The 22541-nt window shown below is 36.4% G+C and overlaps 1 protein-coding gene across 5 annotated transcripts in view; it reads right to left on the bottom strand.

Moving 5' to 3' along the window:
* Window positions 1-1427: 1427 nt before the first annotated feature.
* The window catches only part of ARFGEF2 (ARF guanine nucleotide exchange factor 2), a 36061-nt gene continuing 14947 nt past the window's right edge, over window positions 1428-22541 (bottom strand). For 4 of the 5 annotated variants that reach the window (XM_086760306.1, XM_086760303.1, XM_086760302.1 and 1 more), the window contains 27 exons: window positions 22427-22535; window positions 21718-21919; window positions 20807-20918; window positions 20015-20220; window positions 19036-19120; window positions 18772-18943; window positions 17445-17596; window positions 17142-17270; window positions 16603-16761; window positions 15260-15407; window positions 14276-14375; window positions 12888-12928; window positions 12634-12803; window positions 11820-11971; window positions 11470-11642; window positions 10161-10321; window positions 9217-9347; window positions 8972-9101; window positions 8400-8535; window positions 7449-7587; window positions 7291-7345; window positions 6912-7026; window positions 6519-6649; window positions 5454-5622; window positions 4937-5075; window positions 3710-3827; window positions 1428-2055 (listed from right to left, as the gene is read on the bottom strand). In XM_086760306.1, the coding sequence (XP_086616432.1) occupies window positions 1879-2055; window positions 3710-3827; window positions 4937-5075; window positions 5454-5622; window positions 6519-6649; window positions 6912-7026; window positions 7291-7345; window positions 7449-7587; window positions 8400-8535; window positions 8972-9101; window positions 9217-9347; window positions 10161-10321; window positions 11470-11642; window positions 11820-11971; window positions 12634-12803; window positions 12888-12928; window positions 14276-14375; window positions 15260-15407; window positions 16603-16761; window positions 17142-17270; window positions 17445-17596; window positions 18772-18943; window positions 19036-19120; window positions 20015-20220; window positions 20807-20918; window positions 21718-21919; window positions 22427-22535 (3711 nt within the window). In that variant the 3' untranslated portion in view covers window positions 1428-1878. Of the gene's footprint in view, window positions 2056-3709; window positions 3828-4516; window positions 4710-4936; window positions 5076-5453; window positions 5623-6518; window positions 6650-6911; window positions 7027-7290; window positions 7346-7448; window positions 7588-8399; window positions 8536-8971; window positions 9102-9216; window positions 9348-10160; window positions 10322-11469; window positions 11643-11819; window positions 11972-12633; window positions 12804-12887; window positions 12929-14275; window positions 14376-15259; window positions 15408-16602; window positions 16762-17141; window positions 17271-17444; window positions 17597-18771; window positions 18944-19035; window positions 19121-20014; window positions 20221-20806; window positions 20919-21717; window positions 21920-22426; window positions 22536-22541 lie in introns of those variants that run through there. The other variant, XM_086760304.1, reaches the window with a different exon arrangement.

Raw genomic sequence — 22541 nt, 5'->3', positions numbered from 1 at the left:
AATATCAGCATTGCTTATTTTTCAGTCTTTTCTTATTTTAAAACAGAGCCATATATTCCTTTATACTAAATATTACTGTATAGATTTAGTCTACGGGCATTTAAAAGTTCAAGAGTCATAAACACAATTTATTTTTCTTTGGTTAAAAATAAAAATGTGAAAACCTTACCACTACAAATTGACTGTAAAACTATTCCCAAACAATGCTTATATAGAACAATACTGAAGAGCACCATATGAACCCTTTGGAAGAAAACAAAAAAAAAAAAAAGAGAGAGAGAGAGAAGAAGAAAAATCCCAACAACTCAGAGTGGAATATCCCAAGACAACCTCAACTACACCCACCCTACCAGGAAACTCAAAAAGCAAAATAACAGGTTTAACACTTGATACCATTCAAATACGTTGCCGGTTTTGTTTTGCATTTTGTTTTGGTTGGGTTTTGAGGGTTTATTTTTTGTAGGGTGGTTTTTTTTTTTTGTTTGGTTGGATTTTGTTTTGTTTTAAATACTGTTATATTTTAGGTTTGCTACTATGGATAGCAGAGTAGTTAGTATAATACCTCTGTTTACATTACTTTAGGAAGTGGAACCTCTCCTCCCATTTTGCCACACTCTTCCAGTTTAGAGAAGTCTTAAAACTTGAAATTAAAATTAGTGCAAAGGACAGCCCTCAGTCCTGCAGTGCTTCAGCTGTAAACTGGTATTCTGTCATGGAAACACTTGGCACAGGAAACTGATGCATTTTGAAGAAAGAAAGAACAATCTTTAGAGCAGCAAAGCTGCACTGTTAAGTCACATTTGCTTCACAGATACCTTCAAAGACTAGAAATATATTGGTAACTCTTAGAGTACATGAATCAACTTTAATTTTGCTAGAGCAGTTTCTTGGGAATTCAGTTTTCTTTTAGATCACAACAGGAACTAATAATTGAGAACAAAAATCATTTGCACAAAAAGACAAATCAGAAGTTGCAGGTCTGCAGTAAAGAGAGACAGAACCTGATACATATTAAAGACAGTACTTCTTGCTAAACAGACACAGTTACTGCTACCTACATTAGAGTCAAGGGCTGTTTGTTCTGAACCTTGTTTTTAATATTAATGCATATGCTCTGTTCATGATCTGGCAATGTAAATGGAAAGTAAATGGAAAGTTTAAAAGTTTTGGTTATTTTAAATGCATTTAACTCAAGATTAACAAGCTAAATAGAGTAGATGCTATTTTGTGCTCCTGATGTAAAACCTTCCATAAAAAACAAAAATAAGTCTCAGAAGATGAAGCACCAATATTCAAAAAGGTTTTAAAAATGACTTGCTAAACAGGAGGAAAACCCTGTCCCCAAATATCCTACAGGCTGTCCACTTCAAAAAAAACCGTAACACCCTGCCTGGTCTAGTCACGTACACACGAAGAAAAACCCAGAATGATCTTAGGTGGTCATTAGCCACTGCAGTATAGTTTATTATGAACACATGTGCTAATATCACAAGGCTATACAACCATATTCATTATTTCCAAGGGGCATAATTTCCATTGAAGAATCCAGCCGATTTATCAGATTTAGCTGGGATGCAAGACTGAACAATTGATAAAAGACTAGAAGAGACAGACTTGATCATAAGGATGACTAGCATTGAAACAAAGAGACTTTACATCTACTGTATTTACTCTGTAAGCAATAATTTAAATAAACTGCTGATAGTTTTGTAGGGTGGACAGAACAGGATTTTTTTTTCCTCCTCCCCAAATACCAGTGTGGTAAGAGTAACTAGCTGCTGTGTTGATACACCAGGGTCCCATTTTTTCCCATCCACTTTAATCCATCTCTGGAATATAGCTTTATGTACAAGCTAAAGTAACCAACCCTACTCAGGGCTACCATGAGGGTAAGTTCATCCCAGTTGTCCGTATCTGCTCCTCTGTTATGCAGATTTTGAACACAACACCTATACGCAGGAAGAACTTCCGTAGCACAGCTCGAAGCTCAGGAATCAGGTCAAACTGCATGATTTCACACAAGTATGGATAATACGTTGAAGCATGTGCCCTAAACTATCAAAGAAGATATGAGAAAAGAATGTTATTCTCTATTACTATAGGACAGCACAGAGTTTTTCCACATTTATGGGTACATCAACTTGTTAAAACGCAAGATCTCACCCAATCAAAGGCCCCCCTGGATGGCCAAAGGGCCATCAAGCCCAGTGTCTGTCTTCTGCAGAAGCCTTAGCAGATACCTCCAGGAAACCATACACAGGGGATGGATGCATTTGCCATTACCTCCCTAAAATAGTCAGACTATTTTGTGGCTCAGGGATTTTTCAGGCTAGAGGTGGTATCAAGGACTACTCGTAAAAACATCTCCCTCTGATGTGAATTTGGGAGTTTTTGCTTTTCCAGCCTCTTTAAGATAACATCTACAATATATAACAAAGCCTTCTACAGCTGAAACTGGGTGTGAAGAAGTATCTCCACTATGTATGTGTTTAGGGTTTTTTTTTCCCCCCTCCGTCTCAGTGACTTGCCATCTCCAAAACTCATTCATCTCTCTTCCAGGAGGTCCTTTCCCTCTCTTTGTGCTAATAATGACTTTATGCACCTCTCATTGTTATTTCTTTTCTGGATAAAAGATAAGTGAGTAGAAGTCTAACCTACATACAGCTCCACATATGGGACCCAGTCTATACACCTTGTTCCTGTTAGTCTCTCAACCATTTTCCAACTCCATTACACCCCTTTTGATATGAGGGATCAGAACTGCAAACAGTATTCAAGATGCAAATCTGTCATGAATTTACACAACAAGAAATTTGTTTTGTCCTCTATTACTTCCCTAATAATGCTCAGTATTAGTTACAGTGAAAGCTGATGGAACACTTCCACCACAGAACTTTTATAATAAAAAGATACTGGGGTTGTGTACTAAGGAATGGTCAAGTCACCATTTTATCTACAATGAGTTACAACTACTCTCACAACACACCATACATAACCACAGGGACATCACTGAATTGCTGCTACATGAAGAAGCTAAGGTACCACTACTACCAATTTCTTAAAATATTGGTAAATTGCAATAAAATATTCCATACTACACTAGAGTGAAGTGAAATAACACACTTTGCAATACAGAAAAAAAAATGCAGCAGGAAAAGAAATACAGTCTAAAACAAGATGAAGTTCAAAACTATTGGAAAGATTAAAAAAAAAAAAAAGCAAGCAACTTTCAGAAGTTTCTCTGCATGTCCTGATGCAGTGAATATCTGCATTCATCTTTTTCTCAAAAGGGCCAAGATCACGAAAATTATTTTAGCCATCACTATTTTAGCCATCAAGGAATCAGAGTTCCAATTTTACAGTGGTGAAATTTGAAATTTACCTCTACTATTCACATGCAGCTGTAATACAGCACTAGCCCATTCTTTATTGTACACTCATTGCGCTTTTATATGAGAGCTCTGCAGTAATTCTATCAGTATTTCTATGCAACTGTGGGTTTCAGGATGTAGTCTGATTTTTACAATGCAGAATGCTTGCAAAAAAATGGAGCTGTAATGATTGCTTTATTTCAAGGAGAGTACAGGCTATGTGAGTAAGCAAACTAGCTGCCTTGCAATATGGATGATAATAAAGACTGAATTCCACAGAAGCAGAAATGAAAGAAATACCTGAATGCAAGCAGACATGACTTGCAGCCTTTTCTTACCTTTTCATCACTGATTTTTAGTGTTTTTGTTAAAAGCAACAGCAGGAGATTGGTCCAAGCTTCTCTGTGGCTTTCTGAGTTCACGGTAATAAAATATGCCAGGGCTTCACTGCATACACTAAAGAGATGACACAGGTCAGGCAAGCCATAAAGAAAACCCACAAAGATTTTTTTTATAACATGCATTGTTTGTCCTCTCATAGTGTATTTAGTTTTTAAGGAAGATGCATTTTCACAGGGAAGTTTTCAATCACATGCAACAACTTTAATTACACAGATTTGTCTCTGTTATTTTTCTGTTACACTAGTTGGTACAGATAACTGAAATAGTTTACATGTCAACAAAGAACCATGAAAGCAGAGGTGGAAGAGTCTGATTTTCCTCATAAATATTCTGTAATTAAAGGGCTGACACCTTCAGCCTGCAAACATTAACTCCTGATCCTTACACTGGGACAGCTTAGGCAACAGTAACATGAGAGAGCTCTCCTCTCCCTCCAAACTTAGACTGCTTTAATAAAGATCTGCAGAGCTCAGCATCACAGATTAAAGATGGATTACTATTGTGTTTATAAATTTTTCATGCTTGCTGTAGACTGTTAGCACCAGGTACAAACTTTACCACTTACTATGGCTTTTTTGGGGTGCTATTGAATTAAGGAAGGAATGGAACCTCCTCTTTAACACACTGAAGAGACTAATATTTCCATAGATGCTGACAAATCAGAATTCTACTGAAATCCACTGCATTAATGCCAATAGCAAGTTTAAGAGTTCTTTACGTTTGATTAGAGATTAGTTCTCTGAACTTTTGTGTACCAACAACTCACTTTTCAAATGCATGGGACCACAATACCTTTTCATATTTATTTAGCATAATTTTCTTGGTTTATTTATGTTCCAGGTATACAGCAGCTTATACTGCAGATTACTGTATCCTATTATACCTCTGAATATCATTCTGTACTCAGATGTGAAAAGTATTCATACACCACCACTTCTGTAAAGAAAAGCTTATGTCAGGCGATAAGGTGCTTCATTTACTCTAATTAGATTGCTTCCTTATTGCTAAATTAACTTTTAATAGAGTGGTCATATATCTAGATCTGTATCTTCATATACTTTGCACTCTCTGCTGAGCAACTTAAAACAGAACATTTGTATCCAAGGATGCAGCACCATACTGGTTGAAAACAGAACACACCAGAACGAAGCTGATGCTCTTACCTAAGCAGTCGTTGTTGTATAGCATCCCAGGAATCTCGGCGGTTTTCATCCACATACATTCGAAAGAGTATTCTCAAGCAACAAGCCAAGCTGCTGGTCTCTTGTTTTAAGAGGTTGGGTTTTGATTTACCTTTGAACCCTAGAAATCAGTTACACATAGGGAGGGAGGGAACATCCACATTTGTAGTTACCAGCCCAGAGGTAAATTTTATCAACAATACCTTCACTAGTGAACAGCAATGATTTCTTATCTGGATAGTATTTCCCCCTTCATTTTGACTGAGATTTAATCTCTTTTTGTAAAGATATTTAACTACAGCAGTACAAACTGCGTAGCTCTACTTTAATCAAAAAGCAAACAATTATTCAAGTCATCAGGAAGGAGACAAGTAATAAAAGCACGCAACACTGTCAGATTAACTGTAGAGATTATTGCAATGGTATGCTTTTGTATCTTGATAGCTAAAGTTAAAAATGGAGTTCAGTATTTTCATCAAACTAGAAATAAAAGCTTCACCTGCTCTCCATAACACAGTTCGCTGTTCATAATTTGAATTAAAGGCTTTTGAAAATGAATGAGACTCTTGCAGACAATCTAGTAACTTGAAGAGGTGGTGTGAGGACATGTATTTATACATTCCTTGGTCTTCTGTGTCAATGTGGATATCTGCATCCAATGCATCTCGCTAAACAAAAGAGACACACAGAGAGAGAGAGAGAGAGAAAAGAGTATCAGTAAAATTATTTTTATATAAGCTTAAGAAACTTTGATACTTCACAGATCATGTACCACTAACTCCAGATTGCATTTTTAGGTACAAGGGAAATATTTGTGCAATACACTACAGCAGAATGGTCCTGTCAAATATCAGAGTTGTATCCTTTTCAGTATCATATTTTGAGAAGAGAGAAGTTACAATCTATTCTAGTTTTTCATAAGAAAAAAAAAATTCAAGCACAACAAGGGAAGAACCTCCCTTATCAAAGCATAACAAAGTCATAGCAATTCCATATTGAACGCTTCCACTCCCCTAGGAGCTGACTAAGTAGGTCTGCTGAATTCTGAAAAACATCAAAATGAACCACAAAAGTAGTGCAAGTTTAAATGTTGTACAATGTAGAAATTCCCCATCTTGGACTAATGTCAAATCTCATTAAAATTGGTCAGTATTTCAACTTCTACATCTAGTCCTATGTGAACGCCTAGAAGCTGAGCAGCCTCAGCTGTAGCTAAACGAAGACACTCAGGCTAAACAACAGAAGAGAATGCCCTCCCCAAGACAAACAAAGAAAAAATATTCTTTGTGAGTATGTATTCATTACAAAACCAGTGACAATCTATTATAACAAAAATAATGGTAATATAATTATAATAATTCAAAAGGCAAACTGTCAGGAAACATTGGAAGCAGTAAAAAAAAGGTTAAAAAAAAATCACAGCTTAAGAGTAATGACACACGCATTCAGGGTAGTGCTGAGAGTTAGAAAAAGGAGACTATATATTTTATGAGCACACTTCAGAGCATTTGATAGGCTTTGTACTTCATTGCGACAACAACATTATAAGTAAGTCTGATAGTACCTGAGCTGCAGCCATGTGCTCAGCATCTTCCTTCTTGCTTGTTGCTGGATAGAACACTATATTATCAATGGTCTGTATCAACTCCAGCTGTACCACACACTTTATAAGGAGGCCAGCAAATAGTTTCTGGTCTAATGAAATGGAGTAACACAAGTTTCAGAAGGCACTTACAACAATTCACTTACAACAGGCTAGCAAAACACCACCATTAGCATTTTGATATTTAGTGATGCTGTGAATTATAGTATAAAGATAAAATGTCTCTGCAAGGCATAAACACAAGTTGTAAAGATGCACCCCAAGTTTAAATGCCCAAAAGACTTTTGCTACAGGACTACGAAGGCAAAGAGAGGCTACAACAGTTTACTAGATGAACTTGCATGTTTTCCTTACTTGTATAAGGACCACCTTTCCAGCTCTCATCTGTCGGATTTGAAAATTGACTTTGTCCTCTTTCTGAAGCATTTTTATCCATGCTGCTTAAAGACTGGTGATCTAGGTCTAAATCCTATAAAAGAATGCAGAACAATTCTAGCAATCCAAAATACTAACTACCATAACCAGCTATCAGTTTTCAGATGACTTTACTACTCTTCAGTTCAAAGGCTTCCCGCATCCATTCTTTATATCTTATTTTACAATGACACCAAACACACACTAAGTATACATTCCAGTATTTGTTGTCAAGTGTATTTACTACAATAAAATATTTTGAAAGCTAACCTAACACATAACCTTTCAAGTTAGTTTGCTGCACTGAATTAACTCTTACCAAGTGTTTTTCAGCTGAATCTTCCTCCATTCCTGCAGGCCTCCATGTCAGCAAGCTTCTCAATTTGGGGGTTAAAAAAAAAAAAAGTAAATATTGTTGCTTTGGAATTGGGTATGAGAATTAAATTTATGCACTTAGAATTAAATTTATGAACTTACACATGAGGAATAGTAGTTCTGAAGATTTCTAACATACAATTGCATGTCTGGCCCCAGACTTCAGGGCTGAATTTCTGCCCATTTAGTATTACCAGGTTTTCTAGGCAGTTTGTACCTGATCGGGCCAACTGCTCATTATCTGTGAAAGAAATGTTACGTATTTATCACCTTCTACAATATTAATGAAAATTTAAGCATTCTGTATTACTGCTGCATCAAACATTTTCACCGATATTGTGAAATGCATCATATTTTAGCTCAAAGCCCACTTATAAAGTGTATCACAATAATACCAAGCTTAGAAACCTACTGAATAACAAATAGTATTTGAAAATAGACTTTGTGAGATTGAAATCCAAACAGGAGACAAAGGACAGGAGAGAAGCAGAAAGGAAGCATACAGTGAGCCAAAGGAAGGAAAAGCACCAGTTAGCAGCTTATGATTTCCTGCAAGGTAGCTCCTCCACATTGCATGCTAGCAATATGCAGGATTTCGGGCATAGGAGTTGGAGCCCAAAAGAAAATATATTCTTTAGAAAGTAATATCTAGAAGTATGAGATGGTTTTGGGAAGTGGGGGGGGGGGGCTAAGGGAAAAAAAAAAAAAAAAAAAAAAGAAAAAAACAGAATGCGTGTGTGTGTGTGTATATATATACATATGCGCGTAAATAAATGAGGTATTTTATCCATGCAACCTACTGGAGAAAGGTTGTTGGCAGAAGATTAGCACAAGTCTTTAAAAGCTTTTGCTCTGTCACAATAGCACCATAAACATATTAAGAACACATTAAATAGAATGATGCTCAAATGTTTAAGATACCACATCCATCTATTATATAACATATTGTCCTAATGGTAGTTTTTATTCTTCCAAAATTCAGTTAACTTTCCCCTTCTTAAGTAATGAGCATTTAAAAATACATTAATCAAAAGGTTCAAGTAAATAAGCTACCTTGTTTTACACACCAGTGTAACTGTGCAAGTATGTCAGGAAGAAGGAACTCATTTAAAGCTTCATAAAATTGCGTAAATACATCACAGATTGCATAAAGTGCATGGTTACATGTAGTGGTCATCCATTCAGATTTCTAAGAGAAAAAACAAAAAAGTTTTTGGTTTTACGTGGGTTTTTCTATGATGATAGCTCTTGGTTTATACACGGCTATTCAACAAAGGATGTGGCCTCTGAGGAGAGGAGCAGAATTTAGATAAAACTAAAAATCCTCACTACTGCAGATGTCTTGTCAGAAGCATTTAGTTGGCCACATGAATACTGTTCAGAAAACTATACATTTTCACAAAGCGTGCATATTCCCCTTGAAAATATACAGACAGATAGGTCACTGGATGCTAGGACAATTTTCATACATAACACAGAATACGAAAATGTATCCTTATGTTTGGGGCAGTATGGAGTAGAAATACACTAACAAGACAAACAATACAAACTGCTGCCTTGATTGAGTTCTTAAAAAACAACTCTAACATTTGCTTGCTTTTGAGATTTTTTTGTTTTGCTTTTACCTCTGTTTGTTGTTCAGGGAGTTTCATATTATCAAAAATCCGAAACACAATTCTGAACAGATCTTGCCACCAATGCTTTTCAAAGGTATGGCCATAACTCTTCATTATTTCAAACATCACTGTTAAGCCTCTATAAACAAACCCAAACAAGTAAAGGAAAATACATTAAAATGCATACTGTGATCTCTTCACTAACTGAATTTAAAAAACAAAACAAAAAAACCCCAAAATAAAAGCTTTATTACCTTGTTCGAACATCTAATTTGCATCGATTGATGATACAAGAAAGTTCAAATAAAATGGGAAACCATCCTCTGACCCATACTCTGTCCCCAGGAGCAACATTCATGTCATCACTTGTGTATTCTCTTAATACCTTGGAGATGGGCAGAAAAAAAAGAAAAAAACAAACCCCTCAAAAATCCTTAATTCTGACAGGTTTAAATATTACTAGTGGCAAAGACAGAGTTGAGAAGTTAGCTTAGTTTCTACAGTAACACTCAAATCCAGTAAAATGTAAGTATAAATCTGAGACATATCTATTTATGAAAATACTGGGGAAAAAATATGGAAAATAAATACTTAAATCTGTTTTCCTTAAATCCTGCTAAAGGCTTTACAAGTTGCAGAGGTTTGAACTTTAGGAATCAAATTTAATAGTGGCAAGCAACAATTCTATTGATACAGGTAATAAGGAAATCTAAGTTTAGCAGAAACCAGTTCTACACTTTCTGGCCTATTGGATACAGCATGCACACACTGCAATGACAACGTGCATCTGTAATCTAACTCCAGGCTCTCTTCAGCAAAGTGATTATTATATTAAGTGTTCACACAATAGTCTGATGTAGAAAAATACGTGTGTTTTTAACCAATTTGACTAGATATAAGCAGACTCATAGAACAAGAAGCATTGTCTTCCAGGTCATATTAACACTATAAAAGAAACAACTACTTCATTCTGTCATTTCCAATTCGGACTGATGAGAATTAAAGATTTTTAACTAGTCCTAGTTTATTGCTTACACAATACCAAGATAACTCTAATTCTGAATAAGCTTTTAATACAAACGCTGCTGGGAAATTGAAGTTTGAGTCTGAAATCTCTTTCTTAGTTACAAAATTATCTTCTACTGTTAAACTGAGACTAGTGTAAGAATGCACAAGGGTAAAAATTAGAAGAAAATACCTGTGGTCTTTCTGAAACATATTTTGCACAATACCGAATAAGTCTAATAGCTTCCATGCTGGTGTCCGGAAATGCAACATTACAGGCAAACTCAGAAAGACATTTTACTGCATCCTGAAATGAGTCAATTGCTGCTGGAAAGTGCTGTTGAAAAATATTTGCTGTGAAGAACAAACACACACAGTTTTTAAAGTTTACTGATATTGAACTCCATAGATAAACTGTCATTGATCTACAGATGTCAGCCAGTGCTATACCTGTCAGGTATAGCACTACTGAACGGACAAACATGGAAGAACCGGATCTTCTAAAATAAATACGGTTCTCCGTCTTCCCTTGTATTCTTCCCCATCCCACCCCGCCACCCAAATTTGTCAGCATCATGTTTTCTCAGGTTGGATAATTACCAATTTTATAATCTAGGATTATTTCATGGCTGCTTATATGGCGCAGTTTCTTCCCGCAGCCTATGCAACCCAAAGCTCTCAAAATATTTTGAGCAATAATAGAAGTAAAGCTTGATGTTAGCTTTCCTGCTGCAAATGAAGTTACCTAAATCATCTAAGCCTATAATTATATTATTTTTCCTCTGTAGCAACAGAGGAAAAAGTAGTTAGATTTCAGACTTAAGGGTCAGATTAAACACAAAACAAATCCATCACGTACAAGCTTTTGAGTAAACTACAACTCCCAAGATTTATGCAATTCAAGTTAGCAAAAAAAAAAAGTTTTGTTTCTATTTGCATTTATTAATACTATTTATAGGTCTTTTTCCCCATGCCACTTAATGGAAAGAAGGTAGTTTCAGGACATTTAAGAAAGTTACGATCAATATTGAAGGTCCATTTCAAGAATGTTTGACTTGGTTGTCTTCCTTTGAAAGTGGCAGGAGTATGTTGATCAAATAAACTTCTGGAGCAGGTGGGCTGTATGAACTGAACTCTGCAAGCAGTCACATATCATCATCACAACCTTTATGATCCCCATCACACGATACTGAATCAGCATGGAAGTCTGTGAAATGTGTTCCTTAATCCAAAACAACTTACTGTGACAAGTGGGGCAACATACAAACTTACAGAATCTATTCCAAACTTCTATACCAGGATACCTATATCTAGTTTTCCCTGTCCATAGCAATCAGGAGACTTAACAGGTAAGACCTAGCTGCAGAGTTAAAACAGTCTGGCTGCAGGATCTTGTGTTTATTTACCTGGAAATACAGAAGTCTTATTCAGATGGGCCTTTTAAAGCAGAATCACAGCAGCTAAGCTAATTTGAGTACTCACATCTGCCAGGCATTACTTACTAACTATGTGTGCTGTAGTTTGAAAGGCCAACTCCACAATATTCCCATCATGGTCTGATGCTGCTTGATGAAAGACTGCAAAGATATTCTTCCAGCCTGAACGAATATTACCAGCTTGAGAGTTCACCATCTGAGCAATACAGCGTATTACCATGTCCCGAATAGTTGGAGATCTTAATTAAAAAAAAAAAAAAAAAAAAAATTAGAAAAGGAAAGCCAGACAAGTGGCACAATTTTACACTGGCACAAAGTAACTGTGCCACTTCCAGTTACACATCAATCTAACCCACACCAAGTAACATCTTTCAATAGGACTAAAGCAAGCTAATGAAAATTGCAGTGCATCACACCTGTTTTTCTTCATAATATGCTCAAAAGGCCTTAGGAAGTCTTTCTGGAATCGGAAGTTGGCTAACTCTCCCTTCTCAAGAAATTTCATTGACAGCTGCCTTAATGAGTCTACTGCAAAGATGGCGACATCTTCATTAGGGTTACATCCAACCTAGAAGAAAAGCACATTTTCAAACACAAACCAGCTAAGATATTACTTACATGACTAACAAATTCATCATTCAAGTTTCATGTCAGTCCACTAAAAATCACTAGCACATTCTGGTTTTCAGATATTTAGGAGATGGAGGGTTACTTTCGGAAAGGGCCTTCTCAGTCATTTGATCCAACTACACAGACCCACGGATTTTGTATGCAACAAGTGCAGAACTATAATAGTCAGCTAGTCACTAAAAAAAAATAAATTACTGGGGGGAGTTTTTTTTGGTTTTGGTTTTTTTTGTTTTTTTTTGTTTTGTTTTGTTTTTTTTTTTTTAACATGGACCAGTTTCCTAAGGAAAATAACTTTGTTGTTCCAGGATCATCTCAACATATTTTAGAGGAAAACTAACTTGGCATTTGATCAGAAAGCTAAGACTACGGCATACAGAAAAATTACAAATACAATATAACACAGTGAAATCATTACAGATCATTCTCAAACATTTCAATTTCTGTTTATCTACTTTAGATTTTTGAACAGGTATCTGCTTTAGGCATTTAGTTTTTTTTTTTTAATATCATAATCTACACCACTAAGAACATAAAAGGAAAAAGCTGATTAAAGAAGTCCCACTATTCATGTGTGTTCTGTAACTTGATTTTTAAAAATACCTTATTGAAGTGATCTCCAATCACATGCCAAATCCTTGACCACTGCAGCCTAATGCGATTCATGTTGTAATACGATATCTCCACTATCTTCTGCAGGCTGAACATGCGTGGATGGTGTGGGGATGCCAGCTCATCCATGGAAACAGCACACAGCCATCGGACAAAGTCAACTGAATATTAAAACACACTACTGTAAGTTCAGGATGTTACATTATAAGAGTTCCTGTAACCCGCCAAATGGTCAGCATACATACCTATTGCATTTCCATCCAGCCTAGTTGATCCTGTAAATATCCTGTGGAAGAAATAAGTGAGTTACAGTTTTAGCTGCACATCTACAAGAGTTAATCACATCTTAATGCTGTAGGCAAATGTCAGCACATCTACAAAAGGTACTTTACAATCCTCCATGCCATGAACTCTGCAGCTGTTTTATTCTTACTCCTTGGCAGCAGTTCATATTTTTCTCTTAGTCTAAGCATGCTCTTCTCTGCTGCAAGTCACAGTCTCCTACACTCCTTCCCCACTGTAGGAAATAGGCACAGGCTCACATTTTTATCCAGGGCAAGTAGTGCTGGAAGACTCATTGGGTGACAGTATGTTAAACTTCGTCGGGAAAATAAAAAGGCATTAAGAAAGCTTTGCTGCAAGACTTCACTGGATGCCAGCCACCTGCTTGATCTTTATATGGTTCAAAAATACTATAAATTATGGCCATCAAAACAGATAGCAGAAAGACTATGGATGCACTGTTGTCCCTTCTTCCCCTTCAGCTGTTCAGAGTCTTGAGAGGACTTCAGACCACTGATCATGGTTCATACATAACACTGATAAGTGGCAAGTGTTCCCAAATCTTTTAAGACTTTGATATTGTAATAGACACATTTATGTTGCAATAGATACCACAAGTCTGAATGTATGATCCTACAGACTTGCCCAACAGTTTCAATAGTTATAGAAAAAGTCCCCTTCCAACACATGGTTCATGATAGAAGCATGTCTTTAGATAACACTTCAGAAGCACAGACCAGAAAAATAATGATTTTGGCAAGAATGCAGTGACTAACAAATGAAGAGATGAACAATAGCAACTAAAGAAATGCTGAAATACTGGGGTTCACAAACCCAAATGAAGTTGCATGATTTAGTAGAATAAGGGCATTTATTCATTTCAGATACCTGTCCTGTCCAGGCTAAATCAAAGAAAAAAAGGGGAAAAAAAAAAAAAAAGAAAAAAGAACCGCAAATATACAGAATACAGACACATAAGTTAGCGACAATTATCAGACAGATATATACAAAATAGCTAAATACTGTAATATCAACCTAATTCTGGTCTTCACTGGCTTACTCCAAAGAAAAGGCATAAAAACACACGCGTACACACAGTACCCCTTCTCACAATCTCACAATACACTACATTAGTTACACTGCTATTTAATGACAGTGTCTTTTGTGAGTATTACATGTCTAAAGGAAAAACTTATTGGGTCCAGAGAAAGCGTGAAATAGGCTTTACATGTCTTGAAGGCAGAAATAGGCTTCAAGAACAAAAGTCCCTGTCAAGAGTCTGCAAATAACGTGAGGATGGTCAGTAACTTCAGCTCACTTTTTCCCCAGAAAGAGATTATATTCTCAGTACCTGTCTACCGCTACCACTACACTCTGTGAACTGGTCTCTCCCACAGACTCTTGAATGCTCGCCATATGCCGTTTATCAGCTCCACTTCCAACAAGGTTACCTGCAACAAAAGCCATGAAAAACCAGTATTTAGCATCATGAAATCATGACTTTATATTAACCCCAACTTTATACAAGTAGACAAGACAAGTGACTACTGCTTCCAATGAGCTTGTAATTTACATTGAGCAGACTGTGCCCTTGCCAGATTATTACAAAATTCAATATCCAGTAAGTAGTATGCTTTTTCCCCCCTTAAGGTATTGCGTTTTGACCATCATGTGGATTAACAGTACACCATCTTAACTTAATAAAAACTGGAAATGATAAAATATTATTTTAAAATATTAACTCTAAGTCAGATACAAGTAGTTAATGCTGGGCACAGTTCTGTTATATTCAGCATAATTATCATGTATAGCATTTTCAAATTAAAAGGTTTCCCTGATGGTTTTCCAAAGATTAAGACAACTTGCCTTGTCTCTCTAATTTACAGCTTAAAATCTAAGGTTTGTTTCTTGCACATAATTCAGGAACAATAGGAACTGGAACAGCAAGCCCAACATGCAGAGATACGAAATTCCTTTGGAAAACTAATTATTGATCACTGAAACATCTATTAGTTCCTAAAGATAAATGGCTTATGTTTTTACTATTAAAAGAAGAAGAAAGAACTGATAACTGGTAACAAAACCATGACTTAATAAGCATGGAAAAACAGTTTTGACAACATCTTCCAGCAAATAAATCCGGAGTAGTTTTGTTAAATAGCTTAACCCAATTACAAAGTTAGAACGTATCTGGTAATTACTAATACATCTTGAAATATAAGGTTCCATTTTTTAAAGTTTCATTAATCCAATACATCTTAAACATTGAGCTTTCTTAGCCATTATACTTCACTTATATGTGCATCTTTGTGAAGTCCAAGATTATTAATCTCACCTAATCCCAGGCCCATAAACTCTTCCCCTCCAGATGCGTAGCCTTTTATGCTTCCTTCCCTTTCACGCCCAGATCCAGATAAGTACCGAGTTTTCACTCCAGTTCCTATAAGTTGTGCTAGTTCCAGCTGGCTAATACATTTCAAGATCTAGAAAGAAAAGATATTTAAACATTGTGTTTCTGCACACCACTATACTTTCATTCCTAACATATATTTATATTTAATATTTATAACCTTCTTAGGTTCTCTAACCTTTAAAACAACTTTGACAACAGTAACAGTTTTGATGTAGCTGAAACATTACCAATACAACTGGAAATAAAAGTTCAGTGATTCATTCAAGATCACCAGCTGCCATGAATCATTCCAGTATGAGAAAAAATAAACAGCACTCAAAAGTCTAGCTTGGATTTTTAACTACTAGAGGAAACCTTTTTATTACATCTCACAGCATCAACCTTCAAAACTAGAAACAACTTGGAGTTGATCTTCTAGAGAGTTCATTGTCTCAGAGAGATTAAAAGACTGAATTACTGCAGCTACCACTCTGAGTAACGACACTCCAACGCAGACAGTGAAAATGTCAAAACTGTGCCTTGCCAACAGCACAAAATTCATTATCTCTTCTTTCTTACTCCCCTGCAACATCCCTTGGACTGGCAAGAAGCATGTGTGATGGTATGCTGTAAACCAGGTCCAAGTAATTTATCAGCTAGAGAACCTTTTGTCTCATATTATCATGCAGCCAAAGACTATCGCCAGAGAACATAATGCAGCAGGAATGTCCTTTTAACAGCAGCACAGATTTAATCTGATTAAAGAGCTCCTGGAAAATATGCTTTAAGAAAATACATTTGAATCCGATAGCTTATCCTTACCTATCGCCCACCAAGTTATTTTAGCCCTAATTCTTCATGTGATCATGGTATAAATGTTACCAAACCCTGCGCAGACAGGTCTGGATCTGTGAGCCAGAATATTTTTGTTTACGTGAACAAGAATGTAATGCTTTCTGTGCATAATTCTGAAAAGTCCAATGAGATTTTAATATGGTTTTAATTCCCTACCAAAAACACCTACAAAAATTACAATATTGGTCGTACAGTATCCATAGGGTCTGCCAAAAAAAGGTAGTGCATTATTTTATATATATACACTCATACACAAACTCATATATATAAAACCACTAAGAAAACAATGCACTTGCATCCACATTTTAAACAGAGCTCTGACATATGCTGGGAGCTAATGCAGTTACTAAAGACTGAAAGTAGCAGAACAAAACCCTGGAAGTTTTCAGATGACAATGCAGTTGCACTATTTAAACTAATCAAGGTTTTACCTCATGCCAAGAGTTCCCAAGATAGTTGCCATCTGTGTGAGCGACTGTAATAAGTGTCTTAATGGTATCTATGTTCTTCTGTTTCATTTCTGTAATACTGGAACTGGCAGTCAACAAGGAAAAACGAGCAAGGGCTTGTACATATGCATCTCGTTCAAGCTACAAGACAGAGAAACAAGCATCATAATAAAGTCCCTGAAGAGCTATAGAAAGCTACTTGTCCAGTATGTCTAAAAAATTTTCCTTCTATATACAGCTGGCACTATTAGAGCACTTTCCAGCTGAAGGAGAGTAGGAGGCAAGTTAGCAAGTGTTGTTAATGGAAGACTCAGCAATAAAAGGAAACCAGAGTTGAAGAAAAGCTTGACGATATCAAGATCTTAAAACAAACTAAGATGAGACGGTAATATTTTATTTTACCATTTCAAGAAAGTAGATGAAATGCTTAATTTTCTGTGTCTATGTTGTTTGTAACTCTTCATCCCCCTCCCAGAGCCTACGCAGCCCTTTGCAAGCCCCGTGCTAAGTCTTATACAAACCTGCATTCCAAAGATACAGGCTATTCTAATGGCACATCGTATTCCTTCCAAACAAAGGGATGCAACTTCTGTGTCATCACAGTTCTGCAAGCCAACACTGTAAGCTGCCAGTAATGGAGTCCATACAAGCTAAAGAAAGAAAGAAACTAAGTTCAGAAGTCTATTACGATTTGAGCTCAAAACACTAGGTAACTGAAACTAAATACATCCAAAGAGTCCACCTAACTCTCCAGAGTAATTTTCCACTCTTCTCCATGCTTAAAACTCTTAACAATAAAGATAAAAGGAGAACTTCACACTCACTTTGAACATGGGTCTGACATGATCCAGATGAGTGGCGCTAGTAAAAGGAGCCTTTGCATGGCTCACGGCCTCCATGAGGGCTTTAGCTGTTTTAGCCATTTGTTCCATCTCCAAGTTGTACAACAACCTCCGCTGCTTCTCATTAGCTACACCTAAGGAGAATACCATCCAGTTGCATTGGTTTCTTTTTAGAAGACCATGTTCCATGTCTTCATGTTGACCATCACAAAAGGTTAAATATAGGTACTGCAAATGAAATCTAAAGATAAAAATCTTCCATAACATTAGAATTCAGGAGGTTGTCGTAGGTTGCAAGAAAGGAACTCCAGTACTAAAACCCACACCCTAACTTAAGACTTTATTCCATACAAAATAACTAAGTCAGCCCTATATTATATGCCACATGTTATGACCTAATCATTGGAACTCAGAGAGTCATACTTTAAGTCACTCTGCCTGTAAAACTAGATGGAAAATCCTTCATCATCTTAGGGCGACATCCTCAGAAAAAAAATCTAACCCTCATCAACTTGATAAATAAATTAATAACTTAGTGTTTCTTCATCCTTATACTAAAGTTTGCAACTTAAATTTTTCAAGTAAGTCAATTTCATTCCTATTGTGGTCTAGGAAACTTGCAAATAGCATAGATAACACTGAGAAAACCACTGTGCTGAAAATTCAGAATTCGCTAATTTGAATTAAATTAATACCAGCTATTCTAAGTAAAAGTAGAGTACAGCTGGGGACACTGGTTTCTAGTGTGCAGTAGACACAGAAGTCCTCATTTGATCTAGATGAGGACAGGTTACAAGAGATCATGACAAACTCTCTGATCTCTCTCTTTTTCAATTATTATCACAAGGACTGTGGCACTTACCAGCCTCTGAACTAAGACATGCTACTGACAGGGAGACAAAAAAACCAACCCAACCCAAACCAAATCCTCACTTGTTATCTAGCACATAAAAAAAAAAAAACAAACCAAAACAACAAACGTTAAATTGCAAATTAAGTGCTGCTTTCAGTTATTCTACCACTTTCCCCTCACACTTCTGTTCCAAAACTACCCCAAATCTACTTTCCAGTGCCTCTGCAATGGTGCAAGATGCACTTACACAGCTATGTTTCCATCACAGAAGCAGCAGTATTAAGTAAGAACTGAGCCAGTCTCACTCCAAATATCTATGTTAGCCATTCTAAATGTAATTTATGTATTGTGCACAGATGTTTTCAAAAAGGAGTCTGAACTCCACTATGCCATCCTGAAAGTTACTGCAATAGTTCAAGAGCACTGTAGTCTTTCCAGTTTCTAGTTCCTTCTTACTTGGTTTACTACACTTGGTGGTAATTGCATATTCTTTTGTCTCTTTCATTGCAATTTTCTTTCCTTCTATTTCTTCATAGATTGTGGATAAATACTCCACTGGCAGGTCTTTACTGTCATTGATTCCTCGATTCATTTTAATGTATTGCTCCTTTGTCATTTTATTCTTTACCTGTAAAAAAGAGTGGAAGTTGGATATCAAGATTTGGAATGCAAGTTCCAGGGAAATTTGAACTTCTGTAAGTTTGTTATTTTAATTTCTACCTGTGGACTGTGCAAGTCTGTAGTCAGCATTATAATAGAGTATGCCAAAACATAGGCAGTGTCAGCACTAGCAAACAGTGTTTGCCTAAAGGAGGGAAAAACACAAAACAGGTTTTTAGAACCTTAATTCCTCAATCCGTTAGCTCTATTTCTACATGCAAGAAAGATACCCAGAATGGCTATGCATTTGACCAAATAGCAGACAGAATCTAGAAATGCATGAAGCCCTAAGTTTTTTAAAATGCAAATAAAGAGGGAAAAAAAATATAAAAGCATCTTCTTCACAGTGTTGAAAACTAGCAGTGACCGGAATTTTCAAGTACATTCCCAAAAGATTATACATTAGCTTTTGTAGGATCATCTGAAGAAGGATAAAGAACAGCTTATTTTTCATTCCCTGAGTTTCATAAAGAATTAACCCAGTGATTCACCAACTGGACTAAAGAATGGGAACCAATTAAGCCTGAACACCCAGCTAAACTTCAGTGCCAGTTTACTGCATTAGAAACAACAGCAACACTGCCCACTTGATGTCAACTAACATATATACATTTTATTCAACATCTAATGGGCAAGTAAAAAAGGTGTAACATGTTATTAGCTATTTATGCAAAATATTTTTAACGTTAGCAATTGCTACTGCTTATTAGTGTTGTTTACACTTGACTGATCTACATTTGCTTAAAAACAGAACAGCTAATACAGAGACAATCTAACATACTTAGGGCTTCTGTCTTCCATTAATTCCTTCTAGCAAGTATTTCGGATTTAACGAAATGCCAGCATCAGTATACTTCCTATCCAAAGTTTCCATTTTCCCTGGCTGCTGAAGAGGTTCAGCATCAATATTAGCAACAAGATCTGCTCCTCACAAAAGCCTGTGGACCTGGTATGCGTGTGAGTTGCACCTTGCCCTTAAGGTTCACAAACAACACGGCCGTTCTTCAGGCACTTATCCAATACAAAGGTTTTTAATTACCGTTGGTTGCATTCAATATATCTAGCAGCAAACTTCTCCATTAATCTATCAATCTTCTGGGCTTCACCTGGCAGACGAAAACCTTCCAGAAATATACGCAGCGCAGAGACAAAGTCTTTTCCACAGAAATCAAGCTGATCTACGTAGGCATACATCACTTCCTTGTTAAACTTGTTGCTTTCCCCAAGAAATTCCCCTACTTGAGTCTGAAAACACAAGAGACAGTTATTGCTGTGTAATCCAACTGCCAGCTTTGCAAGGAAGTTTATAGCACAAGAATTGCACAGCTGTCAGTTTTGTAAGACTGATACGCTTCACTGAGTAGGCAGAGCAACCATTAGAGGGATGACAAGAAACCAGTGTCATTAGAAAATGCTTTTAGTCTGCATGTTCTTGCTTCCCTCACTCAGCAAGGCGAGATCTGCATTACTGTAGAGCCAAGGAAAGCTGAATTGTGCTCAGTTTCACATGCAGTGGAGAATGCTTTGCCACTGCAGTACGTCTTATTCCCTTGCTGGCAAGATACTGTCAATGCAAATAAAACACAGGTTCCCATTTACAGAGAATGCCTTCAGCACTTCATTGTAAACATAGCTGCTTTACTAAAAACGTCTGGGACAGCAAGTAAATAGAAAGTAGCATTGCTATTAGGGTACCTTCATTAGAACCCTTACATTTCAGTTATCTATTCATTAAATATGAACTAAAGAGAGTGCACACAAACATGAGAAGACACAGGAAAAGGTGACAGAGATAAGAGTATTAATTATCTTGAGTCACATGTGGTCTTACAGAACACAGGCGTTCTTCTTGGTGCAAAAATTGTGCCATGTCCTCTGCTGTAGTGCCAAGCATTCCCTGCTCCTGTAGATACTGTATTCCTCTCTTTGGCTTTTTATTAAACCTATTCAGACAAAAACATGGGTAACTGAGACATACAATTGGAAAATACCACAGCCTATAAAATTTTAGTTTTACAGAGCCTTTCTAAAGCAAAGATTCTGTGCTGTAACTGTCTTTTTTTTTCCTAGTTAGAAAAAAGTCAAAGAATATGCAACAACTATATTAACTTTACCACACCATAGACTACATCTCATAAGGTACATCCAGTCGCTGATAAGCTTAAAAGTTATTATTGGAAAATTCACCTAAAATCTGACCCTTCTGAAATATTAAAAATCAGAGAGTTTCCATGAAATGTTAAAAATGTTGCTGTTAAAGACCTTTTTATAACACTTACAGACATAAAGATCTTCAAATTAATGAAAAAGTAGTAAAGCACAGCTGGACAATGATTTCATTCTTCAAACTCTATTTCAATAAAAGACAACAAATGGTTCAGAGTTGTAAGACAAAATTAAGCCTGCCTGCTCAAATAAATTTCTCTCTACATATACACACACCTTCCTCTCGTGCAACTGAACCAGCACAGAGGAAAGCTGTGAAACCACTCTTCACTTCAGCCAAGATTTTACTGAATTCCTTTTAACTGAAATATCCTCCAGCATCAGCTTTTGACAACGGCAGGCAAGAGTCTTCAGCATTAAGATCAATTTGCAAGTGTCCCTACCGGTTTGACTGTGTAAGGCCACAAGAAACACTATAATTGTACATATAGATTTGTGGTTTGGGTTTTTTTTTGTTTTTGTTTTTTTTTTTTCCTTTTCTTCTGAAATTTTACTTTCCTGTCATACTGGACTTACAGTTCTATCCCATGTTCAATTATTTCTTTTTGTTGCTTGATGACTTCAAATTGCTCAGGATCATCTGGAACAGCAGTCTGGGTACCAACACTTCCAACTCCTGACGACACAGTGGAGTCCAAGGAACTGACACTACTCCGTCTCCCTCCACTTTCAAGGCATTTACCTTCAGCCATTTCCTGTTCTGATGGTTTATATGAACCTATTTATAAAAAGGGTGAGACTTAAGTTATCCTGTTCAACCAAAAGCTTTCAGTTATAGAACTTTTCAATAGAAATGTATGAGTCAACATTTTTATTTTACCATGTACACTTTTCAGTAGTCTACAGTACAGGAAGATGCTATATGGATGCAATTCTAGAAAAATTCCACAAAAGGCAGAAGAGCAGCAGCAACTATGGAGAAATTATTGCACTTTAACTTAGTAACTGCAAGATTTGTCATGTCTTTTTCTACACAAGCCAGCTTTATAGTCTAGACAATGGCCTGGCTAAAGCTCTTAAACAGAACCTGGTTATTTGAACCAGACACTTGGAAAGTAAGTTACTGCAATAGTGTTAACAATAGTCTGTGAAATACTTCATTTGTATAAACAAATCTTTATGTAAAAACCTAGCACCTACACTTCTGAATAGCTTCTAAACAATGAATAAAGACAAGGACAAACTTATTAAACAAATCAGTCTCTCCATAAGGAAACAATCTTACCCAGGCTAGCCTGATGATTTGGGTTCACATAAAGGTCTTTGCTCCATTCTACCATGCATTTCAAAATAGAAACCAAACATTCAAGTCCTTTTTTCCTCAAGCTTAGTTCCTAAAA

This window comes from Chlamydotis macqueenii, chromosome 16 (assembly GCF_036417535.1).
Source record: "Chlamydotis macqueenii isolate bChlMac1 chromosome 16, bChlMac1.mat, whole genome shotgun sequence".
NCBI lineage: Eukaryota > Metazoa > Chordata > Aves > Otidiformes > Otididae > Chlamydotis > Chlamydotis macqueenii.
Note: the sequence above shows the minus strand (reverse complement) of the source record. Positions and strands in the feature narration are given on the sequence as shown.